Consider the following 23050-nt stretch of genomic DNA (forward strand, 5'->3'; position numbering starts at 1 on the left):
CACGAACCTTGGTCAATTTTATAGTTCAAATATTATTTACTTAAATGATCATATTAGAAAAAAAAAGGAAGCACTTTGGATGAAATGAAACACCTGGTTATAAACGTAAAGTCTGTTGTATATTCAATGACTGCTAGTAGATCTCTGTCTCTTTTAGGATTCTGCTTTCTAACCTGTGAAATGAAGGGAATATTTTCATCTCTACTTTCCCTTTGCACTCTGACTTTACTGTATATAGGATCAAATCTAAATCCTAATGTCATCACATAGAGCATGGATGATTTTCTATATCATGAGACCAGATAAAGTTTTATGTAGGTGAGCACAACATCATCCCTTTGCTCTAGATGGTGAAAGAGAATGGCATCTGAATAATAGCAAACAAACTAGTACCAACTCCAAAGAAATGGGTAGATGGGTGGCTGGCTGGCTGGCTGGCTGGCTGGCTGGCTGGCTGATCTCTGATGATCCTCTAGATGAATCCTGTAACAGTGGAAACAAGATGTGGAATAGATTCCTACACATCATGGTTCACAGGACCCTTTCCTTGAGAAGTTACATATAGAGTTTATTCTTCTAAAAAACTTCTATCTAAATTTCTACTGGAGGAAAATGTTTGATAATAACCCTTTCCACATCTGAGCTTTCAAAAAAATGACAGACACATAACACCCACTTATGACAAACAAATTGACAAAATAATTTAATCTTTGACATGAGAATTGAAACACAAACAACATTGAGTTCTGAAAATCAAATGTCGTCTAGAAATGTATAGTGCTACATATTTTTCTTAGTCTTTGCACTATTTCATTTAATTTCAATAAAAAATAAATTCCTTAAATTGCTGCAAGAATGAGTGGACAGAAGGAGATGATAGTGTCTCATGGAGGTGAAGGAATGACAGGTGCATCTTATCAATCCAGTAAGTCTACAAAAATCGCAGCTGCAAATCCCCCCTACCCTCTCAAGGAGCTTCCTCAAGTCAGGGATGAGCTGTGCACTTATAATTTTACATCAGGAATGGAATCTTGTCAGTGACTTGAAGAATGCACTGTAGTATAACAGAGAAGGTCCTAACCACGTCTTAAACAGGTTTTGGCTTGGATAACAAATAAACGTGACTATGATTTATGATTGTGACATGTCCTGTCAAAATATGTAAAAATGCAAACATGTTCATTCTATGTGTAAATATAAAAGAAAAGACCTAATCCACAACTTTATTTTAAGATCAAAATACCATCTTAATTTATTTTTGCCTGTTTGGGACAGGATTTCTCTGTACCTTTTGGATCCTGTCTTGGAACTTGCTCTATAGAACAGGCTGGCCTTGAACTCACAGAGATCCACCTGTAAGATCAAAATCCCTCTAAGGTTGTGTGCAAACATAAGTAAAGGGAAACCTTAGATGCTGGCATTCAGTTTCATAACATTAACAATGGTGCTCCACCTCAGCACCATTCTAGGTAACTCTGAGGAAATCAATATCTTTAATCTTTACCACAATCTTATGTGGTAAGGATGGCTATTACTCTTATTTTCCATGTGAGAACTCTCCACTGTCAAACTTAAAAAGATAAATAAGGTAAATAAATAAATTAAGAGCTGGTTTATATTCTTCTCTGCCAAGTGGTTTTATTTATTTCTGAATTTAAAAATAAACAGTTTTAGAACTTTCATTAGTGAAATTGGCATGTTTTCCAAATGTGCAGACTTAAGTGTCAAAATGACACAGAATTACCAAGGTTGTAATCAATATTTGTGCAGTATTTTCACTAACTATATCATTTGACTGATTTCGTGATATTTCAAAGAGAATAGATACAGAGAACGAGATGGAAGAAGATGTTTGCTCAAAAATACATAGCAAGTTGGAATTAGATTCTAGTACTTCTGATATTGAGCCCTGCATTATCTTCAAAATACTGGTTTCCTTAAAGAAAGAAGTTAGGCATTATGGAACCAACTGCCTAAAATATGGCATAATTTACCTAGCATAGTGTGTATGTGAAATTAATTTTATTATTTATTTAAATGTAATTACAAAATTTTCCCTTCCCTACAACCCTACAACCCCTCCCTAATATCCCTTCTTGCTCTCTTTTAAATCCATGACCTCTTTTTCCAATAATTGTTATTATGGTTATGTGTGCACATTTGCACATATGCACACACATACACACATACAACCTGCTTGGTAAATATGATGTTGGTTGTATGCATGCTTCCAGGGAAAAGCATTTGGTATTAGATAACACTGGTGTGCTCTTCCCTGGGGAAGACTAAACATATCCCAATAACAAGCTGAAAAACTTCTTGAGTGCAAGAATTCCACTGAGTTGGGAAGAATTTAAAAACTGAATGCTGAGTACTAAAGGCCATGTAGGCCAAGGTTTTAAGCCTATAATTTTGCTGAACATCCAAAAAAAATAATTTGGACATCTTGGGGTCTGAGTTGCTATTTGACCTTTTGCAGGATTTGAACATTCATGCCTTTTTTTTCCCCTAGCTTCTTTGAAAGCCATTTTAGAAAGCTTGATATTTTGTTACCACCAGGTTCTTGAAGCTCAGCAGAGACTTTTGTTTAGGAAAATAGCAGTTCCTGGGTTACACCAATCAGCCCAGCTTCAAATGAAAAGCTCTAAGAGACTTATTGGAAGAGATAGAGAGGAAAAATACACAACAGGAACAATAATGCATTTTTACTAATAGGCTTATTCTCCAGAAACGCACCTGGGTGCAGAGATATAATCATTATGAATATTCTCTCTTGTGACTAAGTTCAAGTATCATCTTGGGGCTGATTCCAGTGATTTATAAAATTAGACAAATTGGAGATGCCCTGCTAGATAGTCCTCCTCCAAGACTCGTCTTTGGCCTTAACTCACTCAAGAAACAAGCATATGTGATCAATGTGCTTGCTTGGAGTAGCTGTTTAATATCCATCTGGGACAGAATGAATTCTGACCATGAGAGAAGTCCCTTAATTTTACTCTATGGCTTCACACACACAATCTCTCCAATGGTGGCAAACACCACAACAACTGGATCCATGTAGTATGCAAGGACCTCAATAGCTCTTGACCAATTTGATAGTAGGCGGGGAAAGTAGAAGAGATTGAGGCCCTGTCCAATCACTTAAATGTCACTTGTTGGAGAAGGGAGGCTGCTCATTGGTTCCTGGCCACCCGTCTAGTTTAGACCCAAAATAATCACACAGAAACTTTATTAATTAAATCACTGCTTAGCCCATTATCTCTAGCTACTTATTGGCTAACTCTTATATTTATTTAACCCATTTCTATTCATCTGAATATCACCATGTGGCTATGGCTTACCAGCTAGTTTCGGCACATCTGACTCTTCCTAAGGCTCCGTGGTGCCTCTCTGACTCAGCCCTTCTTTTTCTTCCAGTACACAACCTAGCTTTCCCCATCTAGTTCTCTTCTTCCCTGCCATAGGCTCAAAGCAGTTCCTTATTTATTAACCAATAAAAGCAACACATGAACAAAAGAATCTCCCACATCACAAAATGGTGCCTAACTAATCTGGGACAAGAACTCAGTTCTTAATGTAGATTTTCTTGTTTTTACGACATGATGGCTAATAAGCAGCTTCCTTGAAGAAGCAGCCTTTATCCTAAAAGTGGATGGATCAAGCGGCTGCCTATAGCTGCTGATGTTCTCCAGCATGAGACTGTGGGGTGCATTCCTTCCCACTCGTTTTCTCTATCTAGTGCAATCTGTTATTCCTGTGTCAGGATGACTCCATATAACATGCTTGTGCTCCATGGTTAACAACTGGTAAATTAATCATGATGACTGATTCAACAGTCCATGGAGTTCTTCCTCTGTTAGTATTTGTTTAATTGTGAAGAAAGCAGGAGTTAATGACTGCACACTTCGTCAGTCTTCACCAATACATCCTAAGATCCATTTTTTTATTTTATTAGTGTCTAGTTTTCTTTAAGAAGTCAACTATAGTACTTTTAAAAATTGTTTAAAACAATTCCCTTATACTGTTACAGTTAACAGAAGACTAAGAATTTACAATTGAGAATTTCTCTTAGAGGGCTTCTTTTAGAGTAAATTAGGATGTTCATTTGTGACACACCCTATGAAAAAAAATGAGTAACTTTTCATTAAAGATCATTCTATAATGTGTGATTTTTCTGCCATTCAAAATTCAAGCTGAACAAACAAGCATAATTTTAACAGTTCAAATACTTCAGTTATATTAAGGTGGGAATGTATTTAATGGTGTTTACAAATGCTTTTTATATTGCTATAAACAAAAACAATAGGGGAGATTGCTATTCTTTTCTTCCCAAGAATTACATGTAATGTTTTATAAATGGCCAAAAATGTTGCTATCATCAAGATGTGTACCTACTAATGTCATAAAAGTTATTTCTCTGGCCAGGCGGTGGTGGCACATGCATTTAATCCTAGCACTTGGGAGGCAGAGGCAAGAGAATCTCAGAGTTTGAAGCCAACGTGGTCTATGGAGCCAGTTCTAGGACTGTCAGGACAGTTACACAGAGAAATGATTTCTCAAAAAAACAAGCAACAGCAGCAACAACAACAACAAAAAGTTATTTCCCTAAATATTTGTCCTCAGGAAGCAGCACCTTAATTGGACCCTGATTTGAAAGGTTCCAAAATCCTTCCCTTCCATCAGCAAGTGTGCTCTTCACAATATTCTCAATAGCAGCCTGTGTCTCATTATTTTGCTGTGAGGATTTCCATGATTAAATCAAGTCTAGGTTCCTAGTTAGCCTTATCACTTGCTACCACTATTGCTTGTACTTGGATCCTGGCACTAGATTTGCTACTGGGAACTCCTCTATACTTATGTAAAACATGTTTTAATATCCAGTCAGATGTTTGTAGGAGTTAGAGTTAATTATCTGGGAAATTGTCTCCCCTTCTGATAGATAACAGTGACACACATATCCATTTGAAGTTACAGCTTCAGATGCAAGAGCCAGAGTTATTTTATTTAAATGGATCCCAGGATGAATTCTTTGGCTGCATTTCTGAAATTTGATGGCAGACTCAGAATAATGAATCGTGCTGCAAAGGTCTACATTAGGCTAGGCATCTGTGGAGGGATTTTACAGAGTGAGAAAGAAGTTATTGTATTAATGAGCGAAGTTGTGAGTAAAGGAATGTAGAAACTGATATTCGTAAATGTCCCATGGCGTGACTCTACAGAATCCCTGTGCTCTAAAGATCGTGCCAACATTGAGTCCCTTTCATCTAAATGTTTCTTTCTTTTTATTTCTAAATGGAAAACTACACAGTTGTTGATTCGAATGCTCTCTTAACATAGAATGAGCAGTGTTACAAAAGGCTCAACAGTAAATGAAGGCAACTTTTGTTGGTAGTCAGGAGCTCCAGTGACCCAAATCAGCTTCATAAATGAACGGCACATCCAACTGTTATTCAGCTTTTCCCTCTTTCCCCCCTTGGTGCCTCTATGTTACTAACCATTGGTAGAAAAAAAAAAAAGAAACCTTTTTATTTCTGTAGCATTATAGTTTAGGAAACAGAGTCTTGGGTTTGCCAATGGTAAGTCTTGTCTTTCTTCATGCATGGGCCCTAAAAGGCTTAGTATTCCAGGGTGGTAGTGATACCAACTGAGGTGCCTTATGGCTCAGAATGATGTTTAATAATGTTAGAAAGATTTCTCTACTTCAAAATAACTAGCATTAATGAAACTTCTATTATGTGTTTGAAGATTGTCAAGAACTATATATGTATGAGCTCTTTTTATGTTCTCACACAATTATTACTCTCATTTTATAGATAAAGATGTTGAGATTCAGGGAATAAAGAAGTTGTCTGAAGTCATATGTCAGCTAATGACATGACTAAAATTTTCACCCCAGCTGACATGGATAAACAAGAGATTTTTATCATCCATTTTTGTAGCCACCATTGATGCCACTGCCAGATTTTCAATTTCCTTGGTTTCAGATATCCATTCCCTGAATGCTTAATGGTTTATTCTTTACAACTCAGGATTGTCCCTTTCTCTGGCCAAAACCATATCTGGAGAGTAAAACTACCCTACAATATTTTGCCAGGAGAAGCTTTGTCTCTAGGAGAAAACAAGGTTGTGGCAAATTTTGTCCTTGACCCTCCAGGATGTCTCTGAACTGAACCGAATCCATACTTGCCATTTCTCTTTACTCTTGTTTTCCTCATACCCCTGGTCTGAGTGCCAAACACCAACAAATCACCCAGAGTCATGGATTCAGCTTTTTGAGAAAGCATTAATTTAAATAGGCCTGTTTCTACTATTGCTCTACATTTTGATCCTTGTCATACATTCAGATGGAGTCTTGAAAAGACAGACTCAACCCCAAAAGCTTATATTAATTCTACTTTTAATTTTCTGTTTTTCTTCTGTAGTTTCGTTTTGTTCTTTTGCTTCAACATGAGAAGTCAAGGAGAAGACAAGTAAGATCAGTGTATCAAACACAAACACAAACACAAACACACACCAAAAACAAAATAAACAAACAAAAATCTAAAACACACCTGTCAGATTTACCATGGATCCTGTTAGTTTTAGCATCCAAGTCTGGTTGTGATCTTCTCTACTAAACAAATCCAGCCACCAAACTGAATAGTACAGTCTTGGCAAGCAGATAACATTACTTAAGCTCACTGTGACCTAGTGTCTTCATCATAGGTGGCTAAATCCAGCAGCTTATACAGAAAATTAATTTACTGTACATTTCTTTTTAAATTAAGCCTTATGGCTTTAAAAACTCTACATGGCTGTAAATATTTCCTAAACTAAAGCATTTATTCATTAATGAATAATATTGTCTTCTTTCTATATAACACTCAGTAATTTTGCAGAAGAATAAACTGTAGGATTAAATAGGTACAGCTACATCTCCACTGACTTCATAGATAAATTTTAATCATGATAACACATTGTGGAATATTAGTTTAAGATATGTTACATTTGTTTGTGCTGTGAAGCATTTGTTTAATGAAGCAAAGGTGTGTTGCATTCTTTTATGGTGCATTTGTTTAACTCACATATTGTCCTTAAGTTCTAGAAGTTTTATCCACTCTGATCATGTTACACATATACACATGTGTATATGGACATGATCAATAACTGCCCACTGATATCATAACATACTTAGAATCTAAAGTAAAGGCTTTCAGTGTGTTCTGACAATATATGACAGTAACAATGGATAGAAAAGAATCTCCATGGGAAAATATAACATACATCTAGCTAGCTGGTCATGAAATGGGAGAGTATAAAGTTTATGAGACAAGGCTATGCTGGATCAGTATAGACTGGAAATTGCTACAGTTAAAAAACTGTTCTGCAAACTTTACCATGCAGAGCATTACCTAGGTGCTAACCATTTGTAGGGCTGAGCTTTAGATCTGTGCTTTAGATAACCAACACACTACTTCTTTTCATTTAACTCAATTTTCATTATTATATAATTAATTTTTACATATAATTATTTAATAATTATATAATTAATTATTATATAGTTGTTACGGCCACCGTTCTAGACAGTACGGATCTAGAACTGCTATGGAATGTATGTGTGTGTGTGTAAATGAGAGAGACAGAGACAGAAACAGAGAGAGATTGTACATGATCAGGAGATCAAAACAAGTAAAAGTGTGAGAAGAGACTCTTTTGTTATCTAGAAGGGAGAAGATGGAAAGGTAGAGAAATTACAAAGGCATAAAATAAAAATTTTAATTTTATTTTGCTATGGTTTGGAGAACATAAAAATAACTGTCAAAAATAAATACACAGCTTAAAATCAAATTATATATTTGAGAAAATACAGAGCTAAGAAAAGTGTCTTTTCTCAATGACTATTGGGGATTCTGTATATATTAAAGATATTACTCTTGATAACTTATTCTTATAGAAAATGGTCTATTCAAAGGTGGCATTTTGCATTTCACAAGAATTATAGAATTTATTATAATTAGAAGTTTTATGTTTGAAACAGTACGCTTGCTTCTGTTTCCTTATATCCTCTATATTTCATGATGTATCCTAAGTCGTTTCTACATGAAATTACAAAGATAATATGGGAAGTCCTTCTGTATATGTGTTGCTTTTATTAGTTAATGAATAAAGAAGCTGTTTTGGCCTGTGCTAGGGCAGAGTAGATTTAGGCAGGAAACCTACACTGAATGCTGGGAGAAAGAAGAAGAAGTCAGTGAGATGCATTGTAGCTGTCTCAGGAGACAGATGAGCTGGAGTCTTGTGGGTAAGCCATGAGCCTCATGGTAAAATATAAAATAATGAAAATGGGTTAGTTTAAGTTGTAAAGGCTAGCCAATAAGAAGCTAATAGGCTAATTGTTGATGAAATTAATACAGTTTCTGTGTGGTTATTCACAGTCTAGGTGGTCAGGAATGAATGAGCAGCCTCTGACAACACAAAGGTGTCCATTTTTTTCTGTGTGTTTTAAGGTAGTCTATTTACTCATGAACTTATATATGTAGTGTGTATGGAATTTGTGTGTTAGGGTCAAGAACAGGTTTAATTTCAGAAAACAATATTTTATTATTATTTTTTATTTATTTTACATGCCAACCACAGTTTTCCACTCTCTTCTCTCTTCCTGTTCCCTCCCCCCACATAGCTTCTATCCCTGCCTGTCCATCCACTCCCCTTCTGTCTCCATTCAGAAAGGAACAGGCCTCCCATGGGAGTCAACAAAGCATGACATATCAAGCTGAGGCAGGACCAAGCTCTTTGCCCCGCATTAAAGCTGAGCATGAAATCCCACCACAGGGACTAGATTCCAAAAAAACAGTTCATCTGCCAGGGACAGGTCTTATTCCCACTGCTAGGGACTCCACAAACAGACTAAACTACACAACTTTCACCAACATGCAGAGGACCTAGTTCAATCCATGCGAGCTCCCCGCCTGTCGTCTAGGTCGTGAGCCCCATTAGCTCCGGTCAGCTGTCTCTGTGAGTTTTCCGTCATGATCTTGATCCCCCTGGATCATATAATCCCTCCCCCATCTCTTCAATTGGACCCAGACTTGCCCCAGTTCTTGACTGTGGATCTTTGCACCTGCTTCGGTCTGTCAGTTATTGATTGAAAGTTCTATGGTGACAATTAGGATAGTAGCCAGTTTGCCAAAACAATTTGATCTAAAGCATTTTAGTCAGCTCTCTTCCTATGGAGTGATGCCTTGGGTCTCGGTGTTGAATGAGGTGATAGAGGCAGGTTAAATGCATTTCATCACTTCTATCTCTGCGTTTAGAGAGAAAATGGCTTTCCTTCAGTCTAAACCATTTAACGTAGGACCAGTGGTGAGATCACGCAAGTCTTTATTTTCGGTATAACTAACTGCGTGTTCTTTGTAGAACAGTGATGAAAAGTGTTTGCGTGCAAGGAAGGCACATGTGAAGGGTAGGAGAGTAAGATACCATTTGCTGGTACTGTAACCCTAATAGAATATGCTGGGTTCCACTATATGTAAACGTATTAAAAATCATGAGAAATGGATGAGGAAAAAGTATATTTGAAGCTCTTTGTTTTGTTTTTTTCTTTCTTCATTTATTTATTTTTACTTAAAAATGTCCACCTCCTCCCCTCCTCTCATTTCCCTCCCCTTCCCCCCATCTCTCTCCCACTCCCTCTCCAGTCCAAAGAGCAGTCAGGGTTCCCTGCCCTGTGGGAAGTCCAAGGTCCTCCCCGCTCCATCCAGGTCTAGGAAGGTGAGCATCCCACAAAGACTAGGCTGCCACAAAGCCAGTACATGCAGTAGGATCAAAACCCAGTGCCATTGTCCTTGGCTTCTCAGTCAGCCCTCCTTGTCCAACACGGTCAGAGAGTCTGGTTTGATCACGTGCTCCATCAGTCCCAGTCCAGCTTGCTTCATTAAACACATGCAAACCATTCAAACCAGTGCTTACATGAAGTAAAGCCTCACTACCAGCAACTTGAAAGTAACTTCTCTTACTATCTCAGAGCTTCTAGAAATGCAAATTCCCTCCAAGAAATCATTAAGATTTTAAAAGTAGACATATTATAGTTTCATCTATAAAAGGGCTAAGCATCTACGAACTACAAAATTCTAATGCTTTCATCTGACTGTTAATTACCACAAGTTAACAGTAAATAGAGCCTCATTTCTCTGGCATTGAGTCACAAGAAGTTTCCTAAGAAATAAGGAAAAGGAACAGTACTTGTGCTTATTAATTTAAATGATACATTTCATGCCTTTAATTATAGTCTGTGTCTTTTCATGCTCTGATAAGCAGGGTTGGGACTAATTTACCAAATGTTATGACTTAGTGTATCATATGTGGGACTTGTCAAAGGGCTAGTTTGATTTAAAGTGTCTGAAGTTCCCATCTTTGACTTGCATAGCATTTGGGGACTAGGGGAGTCATTGATGCAGCACTTTAAGAGGATTAGATTTTTCCGACTTCTCAGCATAAGAGTTTTTAAGCATATAAAAAGCGATGTGGTCTTGGTGATAAAACAGTTGGCAAGCTGTCTGCGTGATGCTGCTTTTCTTTTAAATGGCTAGGTCTGGAGTTTGAATCCATAATCCACCGGTGGAAAAGCTTTAAGATTCGCAGGCAAGGAATGATGGTGCTCAGAAGCCATCGCCTTATAGTAGAAGCTGGTAGATAGGCAGACTATGAGACGTTAGATCTCAAGGGGAATGGAGAAGAAAATCAAGATAACAATATTATTAATGCTGAACAAAATTAAAGTTCACTTTTGAGACCTGAGACCACTGATGTAAAAGCGTAGGCTTTCCTTAGCTTATACAATATGAAAAAAGCTACTAAAGTTTTATGCAGATTTATCTACAATCTTACAATTTCTACACTTTAATTAAAATATGTTTTAACGTAGAGAAAACTCATGGGAGAAAATGTATCTTCAAATTATAATTTTATAAAGAAAATTTCTACTACTTTCAGCTTTTCATGTAAAATAAATGAGCTTATATTTTTTACAATAATAGAAATGCAAAATAAAAAGAGAAGACCTGTGCCTATTATACTAAAAATTGATACAAAATCTGAGAATAAATTAATTTATGAAATATTATTTCCAATAGCTCTGTTTTCAGATAAATCAGTGCAGAGAAATATGTTATCAGGAAATATGTAAAAGTGAGTTATCAGAATTGAAAAGCTTTCTACCTTTGAAAATTCCTACATAATTCATAAATGATTATTGCTCTCTGCTATCTGTGAAGATTCCCACTCTAAGCCAGGCAAGCTGTTCTTCAGCCAGGATTAAATGAGACAAGGGAGAGTTTGTGAAGGCACCAACAAACTCTTAGCAGTGCTAAAAGTTTTCTAAAATTTTAATGATGGAAATTGCCAGAAGATGGGGCTGGGTGTGTTTTTGGTCTCTTAAAGAGCTACCGAGGAAAGGGTGCACATCCCAACAGTGTGTCAGAGTGTGAGGTAAGGCTTGAGACTGCTGGAGAGAATGAGTTGTAACACCCTGCTGAAAAAGCTCTCTACATTCATTTCTTATTTTTACATCGGCTTGAGAAAGCCATGAGTAAAGAAAATCAGGCACAAAGCCAAACTATCCGACTGCCACATACCATTTCAGTGTGCGTACACATGTTAGAACAAAAGATCATATAGTAAAGTGAAAGCAGATATTGAAAATAGGACCCATGTATTAATCCCACATTTAACAAAAGAAATTCTCTCCTATAGAAGGCATAAATGTATATTAGATGGGAGATGAACCATGGTACAACTTGTAAGTTCAAAAACCGCAATAGTTTGTTTTATAGGCATGTTTCAAGCTGGTGCCAAGGGGTTTTACAAACAATTTATACATAATCATGTTTCAAATTTAATGACTTTAGATCATATATATATTATATATAGCTATTCATGTAATAATATATATATAATTACAAAATATATATAATTACATGAATAGTTATATGACTATTCTTTGATTCCTTGGGGCTTTTAGCACACTCTTGCATTTTTTTAGACAAATTCTTGGGAGAGGGTTTGGTTCTAATTCTTTGTTTTTCAGTTTTATTTCAGATTTTGGTTTTATTTGCTTCTTTGTTTGAGATAAAGTATCACTATATATCTCAGGCTGGCTGAAAACTCATTATGCAGCCCAGGCTCTTAGGCAGGCTTTAAAATAGCCAATTGTCCTTCCTCGTTCTGGGATTGTAGACAAGCTCCATAATATATTAAAAAAAATAAATTTATTTCAAAATATAAAATGACATTATTGCAAAGAACTCACAAATGAAATGTCACAAACCTGGGGGAAGGTAGCCAACCCCTCAAACACACCGTTGCATAGACTCAAAATCACTTGCCTCCATGGATTGTTCCACTGGAGTGGCTATTCAAAATCAGTAGAGTATTTTGCCTTAGGTTTGTATTATCACTATTAATTACATATTTGTGCACTTTTTTTTACCACAAAAGTTGAAAAAAGTACAATAACAGCAGAAAGCAGGAAAAAACAGCAGTATGTACTCCATGGTCTATGAGACAGTTTTGATTGCATTCCATTATTTTGCATCTCCTAATATTACTCCTTCTTAGACTAAATGTCATATTATGTCTACACTCATTTCTAAAACTTAATTGTTTCATAATATTCTTCTTGGACATTAAAGTATTGACTTTAATGTATGAATGAATCCCTCCAATATTAGTGACTCCAATATTAGCCCATTTGCACTCAAGAGGTGTGCTAGTGACTCACTGAGTGAGAGTGGAGGGAAGAGGTACAGTTTAGGGATTCATGCAGGTAAAAATCACATGACAGCACTTATAGCATCAGCATCCACATGAAAGCGCAATCATGGGTGAAAGCAAATGCTAAAAAAATGATTGTATGCTTCAGTGAAATCATGAGGAAATATCTCATCGAGGGAAAGGAGCTATAATTTTGAGCAAACTATAACTTAATGAGTGTCAATCACCTAGATATTCTCCAGTGGTCTGTACATATAGAAATAATAAGAATGTGTAATACAAGGCAATCAAACAAGGCTTTGTACATAAAGGATATTTCTCCACTCACAACAAAGAAGACCTTACACATTGTTGCTACATATGGAAGGCAAGAACCAGAGTCATCTCAAAGACGAAATACTTTTAAGACTCAAAATTAGTTCTCTCTCTCTGATGATATTATTTCTGCCAGAAGGTTTAGGTTCCAGTTCAGGCTCGGTTGTATTTTACAATTTCGTTTTTGTGTTTTGCCCAGGTAGTTAGACAAGAGCTCTCAATTTAGCCCTCAAGTCAACTTGGAAATTGTATGTGCAAGAGAGTTGAATATGGGCATATTGCCCATACTTCGTGGTGTTCGATGAGATTTCCCACAGCTCCATCTTTTTCTTACAGGAGACTATGTGGTCATGTCTGTGTACTTTGATCTGAGCAGAAGAATGGGGTATTTTACCATCCAGACCTACATCCCCTGCACACTCATTGTGGTTCTATCCTGGGTGTCCTTTTGGATCAATAAGGATGCTGTTCCTGCCAGAACATCTTTAGGTGAGAAGTACTTCTAGGTGCTCTGGTCTATCAAGATAAGTACCTGGGAAAAATCACTCCTTATTTCTCCTTTTAAGTGGGTTCACTCAGAATTCAAAAGCTAAATGAAAATCCATTTTTTATTATTTTAATGAAAGTCAGTATGATTATTTTTATTTAATGTATTTAAGGGTTACTAATTCTATAGTTCTATGTTCTTTAATTGGCTCAGTATTTCTTTAGTAAAATTAAATAATACATATAACTAAATATAAAATTCAAACAAAAACTTAATTTCAAGAGAATTTTGATATTTTATTCACTTCTGCTCTTTAGTCATCTTCACATGTATTCATGAGTGCTGACTGCATTTATCCTTTATCAATCATTTGCTTAGTGATGTTATGATGTTATATAGGAGTTTGAAATATGCCAAGGTGAAAAAGTTAGTATCTTGGGAAAGGGAAGTACAGGAAGCCAAGCACGGTTGTTTTCTAGAATCAACTGTTATCTTATTCCTAGCACACCGCTCCTGGATAATGCCAGACAATTCATTACTGTGGTGATATTAACAAAATTGACTCCAGAAGAGCCATCTAAATGATTAAGAAGTGGGAAGCCACATCGACACATATAGAGAACACTATTGTTTTATTATCATTTGTAATTTAATCAAAATTTTAGATGTGGCGATCCCTTGTTAGATTTTTATCATTTTGTATATATGGAAGAAGAAGTCCACAAACCAAAGCAAAGCTACCAACTCAGAAGAACGCTATAGTCTCCATCCACAGAATGAATGACCTTTCTATGTGAAAGTCAGTCATTGGCTATGTGCAACCTGGTACTACATGTCTTGCTAACTCCATGGTGGGAAAAGCAATATCAGAACACGGATGTTGAAGTTCAGTGATCTTTATTTCCAGCCATACATACAATAGAGCTGTGCAATAAGCCTCAGTGTCTCTAATCCATCGCTTCATCACATGCAAAACAGGTACCATTCCTGTTTCCTAATTTGAAGAGTTTACTGGGCTAGAGTAACATATTCTATGCAAAGAACATTAGGCAGAGAAAAGCCTCAAAAGTGATATTGACTCTTATCATTTCTGATAAAATGATCTGTACCAGGTTATTAAACTGAGGGCAGACGTGATTACTGGGAGAAAGAGAACATTTGCATATCTGTCCTCTTCCAAACCCAATTTAGTTTCCCATCTGTTTCAAAATGAAGTTATTTTGATTTTTCTGATATATGCAGTACTTTGTGTTACAAATCCTATTCAACAATTCAAGTATCCTGTCTAATGCCACATACTGAAACAAACTCCAAGTACATTCAGCCTAACACTGCAGAGTGTTCCCCGTGAGCATGTCACCATCTCCCAGGGGAAACTGTAGACGTATTGCTCTTCTCTGGCAAAGAGCTTCCAACGTGCTACTGCATCAGAAACTATTCTGTTAATTTTATATGTTTATGAAAAAATGCTCTGGAAAATTCCAGTGTACCATCTTCCCAAAGTTATTTTGAGGAAACCATTTTAGTCTTTCCTGTGAAGGCTAGATTCCTTTTACCAATATATCATCTATGACCACATGACTGATTCATTTCAACCACCCAGTGACAAGTGTTCTCTAACAAGAAACCATTGGAAAAGAAAGAGATATCAAGGTGGGTTGACAGAAGGCCCTTGCTAAAACAGGAAACAGGTTCTGCTTTCATCGTGTATAGATCAGTGGTGCTCAGTGTTCCTGGTGCATAATTGCACCAGGAAGAAAGAACCATCACAGCATCATCACAGGAGGAAGTTGCAATGATTATCACACTTCAGAGCTGAATTAAGCATGTAAATATGCTGAGAGTTAAGTAATAGTCTCAAAGTCACACAGTCATTTGGCAACAGACATGTACCCTGGAAAATTAGACATGGGTTTGTCCAAGGTATGAGGACTTGCTGAGTTCTCCTTATTGTCAAAGTACAGAAGCCAAGCTGTACATGCTTCTATCTAAACTTTGTTTTCAGTGCTCTAGATCAGTGCTTCTAAAATAACAATGCATTAATATCACCGAGAATACTATGGAAGCACAGGAAATTTATTCCCACCCTTAGATTTTTCTTTGGGCTGCCAGCTCACAACAAAAATGACAAGGAGACTTATTATTCATTATGAATGCTTGGTCTATAGCTTAGACTTGTCCCACTAGCTCTTAAAACTTAAACAATTGCTTTTCTATTTATTTTATTAAGAAATTTTCAATATACTCTTTTCTTATTTTACCTCGCTACTATTCTCATGCCCTCTCCCTCCCTTCCTCATTTTTATTCACCTATGTGTTGCCATATGACTTGTGGCTTTTACCAATTTCTGCATGTCTTGCTCTCTCTCTCTCTCTCTCTCTCTCTCTCTCTCTCTCTCTCTCTCTGTGTGTGTGTGTGTGTGTGTGTGTGTCTGTTTGTGTGTGTCTGGCTGGTGACCTGGTTTTCTTCTGTCCAGAAGTCTCTGCTATACCTGCTGCCTAGCTATTGACCATTTAACTTCTTTATTAAACCAATCATAGTAACACATCTTCCTGCAGTGTAAAGGAATATCCCACAACACCACCTCATGGCCACCACATGGGGGTGATTCATTTATCTTGTTCCCATCCCACATTTGGGCTTTTGTTTTATTAAATGCAAAGTGAGTCAAGTATCCAGTCACTTTTCAGAATATTACTGTATATTTGTAAAGTTCTATGATCTTTTCAGGCATTTCTAGTCAAAATTTAAATGAGACTACCTTGAACACCTACAGATTTTGAACTTCTTGTCACAGAACAGATTCAGCTTACATGTATGATGGCAGACAATACTCAGAAAAAAACAGTTTCTTTCTGAGGACATATTTCTGGATCTTGTAACACATGAATGTGTTTTGGGACACAGCTGGTAACTGGTGCAAGTCAATCGTGTTCTAGTGAGAGTGGGTGGGTGCACAGCAAGATGAAAACAGAGGCTGGTGTTTTTCACACCAGTATTCTGAGGTGAGACAGCATCCCTGAGATCCTCACTTCATGTCAGGATGGGAGTAATATGTGAAAGCTGTGCTTCTCATTCCTTTCGCCAAGGTAAGAAATATTTAATTTCAGTAGGTAAAACTGGGATTCAAGAGTACATCAAGTCATGTTATTGGTAATTCATGTAAAACCCTAACTTCCCTACTTTCTAATGTCATAGTTTTTCTTTTTTTTTTGTGACCCCTGGAAGCACCCTGGAAATATGATGGAGCAGTTCTATACGTTGCATAGCTGTGATGAACATTCTTGTGTCCTAAGTACTGTCTTTCTCTTTTGTGAGATCAGTATTTAAGTAATGTGTCTAAATTTGTTTTTTATTTAATTGTCACATGCCAGATCGTCTAAAATGAACTCATCCGTCGTCTCTACCAAAAATAGCTACATTTTCACATTTTCAAAGTTCAAGTGTAGCTTCAGGCCTGATTGTGAAAATGAAAGGCGGGTTTCCAATCCAGTGTTTCACTTTCTCTCCAAAAATATAAGATGCAATTAGGTACAATCAAGAATTTCTATTTGAATTAATGTGTACCCAACCTAATTAGTTTCTTTTAGCTTAGGAAGTAGATCGTCTCCAAAATAAACAACACAAATATCTAGCCGTATTTTGGGACTTTGTTTGGTGTCAGTTCCCTGAGTTAGTTTTTCATCGGTGTAGCAAGTATATAAAGTAAATAAATGTGAATGGAAGAAAGATTTGCTTTGGTTCAAAGTTTCAAAGGTTTCGGCATATGGTCACTTGGCCCTGCTGTTCTGAACTATGGGATACCATGGTTGAAGTTCATAAAGAAAGAATTCTGCTTATGTCATGCAGATAGATGTGAGCTGGGGGGAGGGAGTGGGACCAGCATCTTAATATCGCCTCATGTGTGCACCTAAAATGTCCTGACATCCACTCCTGTAACTAAATGTTGCACCATGTCCCCAAGTGTCACGCTGAGGACTGTTAGCACATGAACCCTTGAATTACAGTCCAAATCTTCAACACAATACCTTCTACATTCATTAGTACATTATTTAATGTTCACAAAGATATCTCAGATGCCCCACTATTTTCCATGCTGAACTCTAAGCCTAACACTATCTGAACCAATAAGAATATAAAGGTTGTGGAGGCTCCCAGAACTGCATAACTTCCTAACTCAGTATGATTCAAAACTTCTCAGATTCCTGGGGTTTCATTCTATATATTTTCCTGAATTTACAAACACATATGGAAATTAAAAAGGTAATCCAGTGTAAAGCGGTTGTTGTCAGGATGCCCACATTTTTATTACATCTCTATCATACTAGCCTGGAGAGAACATCATTCCTCCTGTGCTCTGGGTGGTGTGATAACTTACTTGAGGTAGTTCTTTTCTTTGTGAAAATGTTAGTTAGATAGTGTCACTTACGCATGAATCCATCTCTCCTATTGAGTAATTTTTAATGGTTTCCCCCTATTGAAGAAAACAATGCCCTATACTACATGTATAATGCATGATTAATACAACGTCTATTTCACCAACATCCCCTTGATATCCTAGTTTCTCTGCAGATGGCAGGCATCCTAAATTTTCATAAATAGACATGATTGGCTTTCCTCAGAGTCTACCATCAATTTATTAATGGCCAAAAAGCAGATTTTACTTTACCTTTGAAGCTTCAGTTTCAGCTTGGATGCCTCTAAAGTCCTCCTATGTGAACTCCATCTAAGGAGGTTTTCTCCATCCCTACCTTTTCTGTGACATCTGTCAGAAATTCAAAGTAGGATTTTCTTTCCTAACTTCATTCATGCTGCTTCTTCTCACTAAAAAACAAAGCACCAAGAACCGCATCTATTATATTTTTTTCATTATGTACTCAGTGCTATCCAGAATAATTTACACCTAAAAGATTGACAGTATTTTGGATAAAGTGAATTAACTCTAGTTTTGCTGTTACTCCTCCCTTACTAGGGCTGTTGAATAGAAGTGATATTTTCAGAATGGCTGCTCAGATTGTCCCCTTACTGATGACATCATGTCATCTCCTTTCCTGTGCTTCCTTATAGGTATCACTACTGTCCTGACCATGACTACTCTCAGCACCATAGCCCGGAAATCTCTGCCCAAGGTCTCCTACGTCACGGCAATGGATCTCTTAGTATCTGTTTGCTTCATCTTTGTGTTTTCTGCTTTGGTGGAATATGGCACCATGCATTATTTTGTCAGCAATCGGAAACCAAGCAAGGACAAAGACAAAAAGAAGAAAAATCCTGTATGTATCATTTTACATCAGAAGCGCTGAACTCTTAGAAAAGGTCATGGGGTTTGGCTTGGGTTTGCACTGGTGAGCTTACTTGCATGCTCAGCACTTTGAAACAAGAGAGAATAAGTGAGGTTTTGACCACAGTATAAAGGCTTATTTATGATCATTTGTTAGATCAGAGTTACAAGATACTCTAAGGCAGAGTCTTTATGCAAATATAATTGTCCATTGTCTTCCATATGGGGGATTAAAGCAATGTTTAGGAATGCATTCATGTGTGAGTTATTATTCTATGGGTCATTGACTTTCATCTTACTATGTTTTTATTTAAAGGCACATTCTAAACATTAGTTTCTTCTATTGGATTACCAGTCATACTAATTTGTAAATAACTTATTGTGTGTGTGTGTGTTTGTGTGTGTATGTATGCACATGTGTAGGTGTGTGTGTGTGTATTTATATGCATATATGCATTTTTCTACTAGAAGGTTTATTATCATTGCATACTTACATGTATCTTTTTAAAAAAACAAATGGTTTAATATTCTGTGGGCAAGTTAATTAGCCTCCCTGTCTTTGCTTTTTCATATCAAATAATATGGTTATATCAAAACCAAGGTCAAATAAGGCTGATACAAAATTAAATATTATTATGAAAATCAACAAATCAAGAAAATATTTTTAAAATTATAAAAAAGGTAAAATAAGGGTTCTTTATCTTGGTGGCTAGGATAGGGGTCGATATTGATTGTACACTTGACAACCTGACTTTTTATTTTTGGTGACTGCTTGATTTGGAAACAGGTAAGATCACATATGCTTATACTAAACCATAAAAGAAGAGAATCAAGCATACATATAAATAAACAAAGCTCTTATCTTTTATGGGGAATGTTGAGGAATGCATATAGATACCTTTTTACCCACATGGGTCTAGTGTCTGGGTCACAGAAGCCCCATGGAAAGTGAAAATTTATTGCCCTTTGAGAGGATGACAAACCTTCTGGATTGAGACCCTGCCCTGGTTTTCTGCTCTGAGAGGCATGAGCAGCATCACAGTGGTTACCAATCTTGCCATGAATTGTGGGATGACTAGAGAACTCTAGTTGGATCTGACTCATACCCCTGATACACCTCCAGAAATACTGAAGATATTTTATTAAAGACACATTTTTGTCTGAAAGTAAGACTTTGTGGAAGGTAAATAACATAGCAGCACTATTCTTCCTGGTTAAGGAAATCAGGAAATTTGCTTTCTTTCAATGTCCCAAATATTTATTGTACTGTGTGTGGTCCTCCATTTCCCTGACTGTTCTTATGTCTCTACCTTTCCATTTTTCCTATTATTGTTTGAATTTTCCTTCTCTAAATTTTGTTTCTCTACTTAATCCATCTCCTTCATTTCCTAATTCATTCTCCCTCAAATAAGATGGCTGTACTGATCCTCATCTAAGATGAGGATGGGAGGCAGGCTTTTAGGTGAAGGCTGAAGTCTTTTACAAAAGTCCTTTGGCTTTCCTTATCACTTTAGTGTAGAAATTGCTACAGAGACAAAAAGAGTTGGACTTAACTCAGGTCCATGGAAATAGAAGAAGAAAAATTTCAGACAGACAAGAAGAGAGACAAGAACATACAAGGAAATGTAATTCCTTGAGAATCTTATGCACTTTTTCCTTTTAAGCCAATTTGTTTACTTATCAGAACTAGGTAGTTGTCTAGATGGTGAAGATCTAAGAAGCTGAAAATGTATTTCCTTGTTTATTGTGCCCTTCTCTCCTCCTTGTCAGGACTCACATATGAGGTCCTCTTTAATGGCAATCACACAATTTTTCTACAGGCAAAGTTTTCACTAGGATGCATCCTTGCAGCTGAACAGCATTGACTTTCACAGTCATGTACTTGTGGGTTAATTTGCTAAGGATTTGATCACCAATCACGAAATGTCATTTTCTAACTTTAGACATGCTAATTGTGCCAACCTTAGAGCCCACCTTCTGTGTCTAGGCTTTCAGTTCATTTTACTTACTGCGTTTTCAAAATGTATTTTTAATTTGTCTTATTTTCTTTCTCTTTCTCTTTTTATTCCTTTTCCTTCTTCCTATTAAAAAATGCATTCTCTTTTCTGTCTACAAATCCAAAGCTTCTTCGGATGTTTTCCTTCAAGGTATAATGTTTTGGAATGGAAATTTCACTGCATGCCACTGCTAAATTAACTATTAATGCTTTTCATGGTGCTTTATTTTTTTATGAGTAAACATTTAAGTAGTCTACTAGATGATGACACACTCAGGTGGAGAACATTCTATAAATTTCTTGAATTGATTCAGCGACTAGACACTATTTGTGTAGGTTTTGATTCTACACTCAGCTCAAAACCACAAGGCCAGTAGTAATCACAGGTTACAGGGCTTCAATAATCCCAAAGCCCAAATGGACTGTACAAATGAAATACATTTCACTGTCTATAATTTACATACACACACACACATATATATATATGAAGTATATATACTTTTAAAGCTAAAATTTGACTCCTGAATTTAAACAATGTTTTAAAGCATGTTTTATGCTGGGCAATGATATCACATGCCTTTAATCTTAGCACTTTGAAGGCAGATACAAGCAGATCTTTGTGAGTTTAAGGCTAGCTTGGTCTACAAGAGCTAGTTTCAGAACAGCTAGGACTATTACACAAAGAAACCCTGTTTCATAAAACCAAAAACAAAAGGCAAACAAACAAACAAACAAAAAACAAACCATGTTTTATAAACTTAATTTCTATGTACTTGAGAATTTTATATTAATAAAACTGTGTTTACAAGACTTTAAATTAAAATCTTCTTCCATTTCTGCCAGTGTGATCACCAAGTCTATTGGCTCAGTCAAATATTGAAATGAGGTTTTTATTCTTTCAATAACTAATTTAGAAACTGTTGTTTATATTTATATACTCTAAAAGCTAAAAGTAAGCATCAAGTCTTCATTTAATTTTATTATTGGTCAAACATGGAATTTAGATTATTGTCAATAACTGCAGTTTATCTTGCTAAGAAAAATTTGACAAGTAATGACATTCTTTTTGAATTCTCAATCTCATTCAATGTATGTAAACAATGATAAAAATTTTAAACTTGAAGATGGTGAGTGTTAGACAAACTACATTATCTTAATACATAAATTAAATCTTTGTGGTACCAAGTCAATGATCTTCTTTATTCCTCCATGCATATTGGCATTATTAGTAGTAGTATGATGGGTTCCTACTTGCTTATAAGTTAGCATGACATGCAATTTGATTTGAAAACCAATACATTTTTATTTCTCTATTTTTACTCACTTGCAGTACCATTAACCAGCTTCATGTAACCAGCTTCACGTCTAATAATTAGTGGAATGAGATTCCATGTAGTTTGATTTAAATATTTATACTTTGAGTTCTTATGGTGTTCAATATTCTTGCTGTAGCTATTAGCTTGATGGTATTATTTCCAGCTGCACCGCTTAAGCTCAAAGTCTGAAACCTGCAACCGTGCTATCTTTCTAAGTTCAATTTTGCCATCGTAGTTCACGATGCCATAAGCAATTCCTTGAGTACTCATTTTCAGATTCATCATCTCATTGGTGACATGGTGGAGGAACTGTGTAACCTACATTCAGTGCTTCTGACTTGGGTCTCTTTCCTTTACCTACCTTGTCTCAGGCCCCTACCATTGATATCCGTCCCAGATCAGCAACCATCCAAATGAACAATGCCACACACCTTCAAGAGAGGGACGAAGAATATGGCTATGAGTGTCTGGATGGCAAGGACTGTGCCAGTTTCTTCTGCTGTTTTGAAGACTGCCGAACAGGAGCCTGGAGACATGGGAGGATACATATTCGCATTGCCAAAATGGACTCCTATGCTCGGATCTTCTTTCCCACTGCCTTCTGTTTGTTCAATCTGGTTTACTGGGTCTCTTATCTTTATCTGTGAGAAGGTATGGGTTTAATGGATAGGGGTCTTATTCACTGAATCTCATGGAAAGAAAATGTCCTTTCTAAATACAATGAAATAATCTCTTATGTGGTCATTGAATTTGTTTTTCTGTCTCAACCTAGTAATGCGTATACTGTCATACTATCCGTGCCAACTCCCCTTTGGTTATTGTAATCTGAACTTCGGTGTGCACTGTCTTTCAAACCTACAAGGCAAAGTAAGCTTAGAACAAGGACTGTTACACCAAGCATGCT

General features: G+C 36.5%; 1 protein-coding gene across 6 annotated transcripts in view; it reads left to right on the forward strand.

Annotated features, from left to right (window-relative positions):
* Gabrg2 (gamma-aminobutyric acid type A receptor subunit gamma2) overlaps positions 1 to 22793 on the forward strand; it is a 79276-nt gene extending 56483 nt beyond the window's left edge. For 2 of the 6 annotated variants that reach the window (XM_050138734.1, XM_050138739.1), the window contains exons 7-10: positions 13402 to 13554; positions 18621 to 18826; positions 20958 to 20981; positions 22518 to 22793. In XM_050138734.1, coding sequence (XP_049994691.1) covers positions 13402 to 13554; positions 18621 to 18826; positions 20958 to 20981; positions 22518 to 22793 — 659 coding nt within the window. Of the gene's footprint in view, positions 1 to 5545; positions 5566 to 13401; positions 13555 to 18620; positions 18827 to 20957; positions 20982 to 22517 lie in introns of all 6 variants that reach the window. The other 4 variants (XM_050138735.1, XM_050138736.1, XM_050138737.1 and 1 more) reach the window with 4 other exon arrangements.
* The last annotated feature ends 257 nt before the right edge of the window (positions 22794 to 23050 follow it).

Source organism: Alexandromys fortis, unplaced genomic scaffold (assembly GCF_014885135.2).
Source record: "Alexandromys fortis isolate MF-2015 unplaced genomic scaffold, M_Fortis_MF-2015_v1.1 scaffold_11, whole genome shotgun sequence".
In the NCBI taxonomy this organism is placed as follows: Eukaryota; Metazoa; Chordata; class Mammalia; order Rodentia; family Cricetidae; genus Alexandromys; species Alexandromys fortis.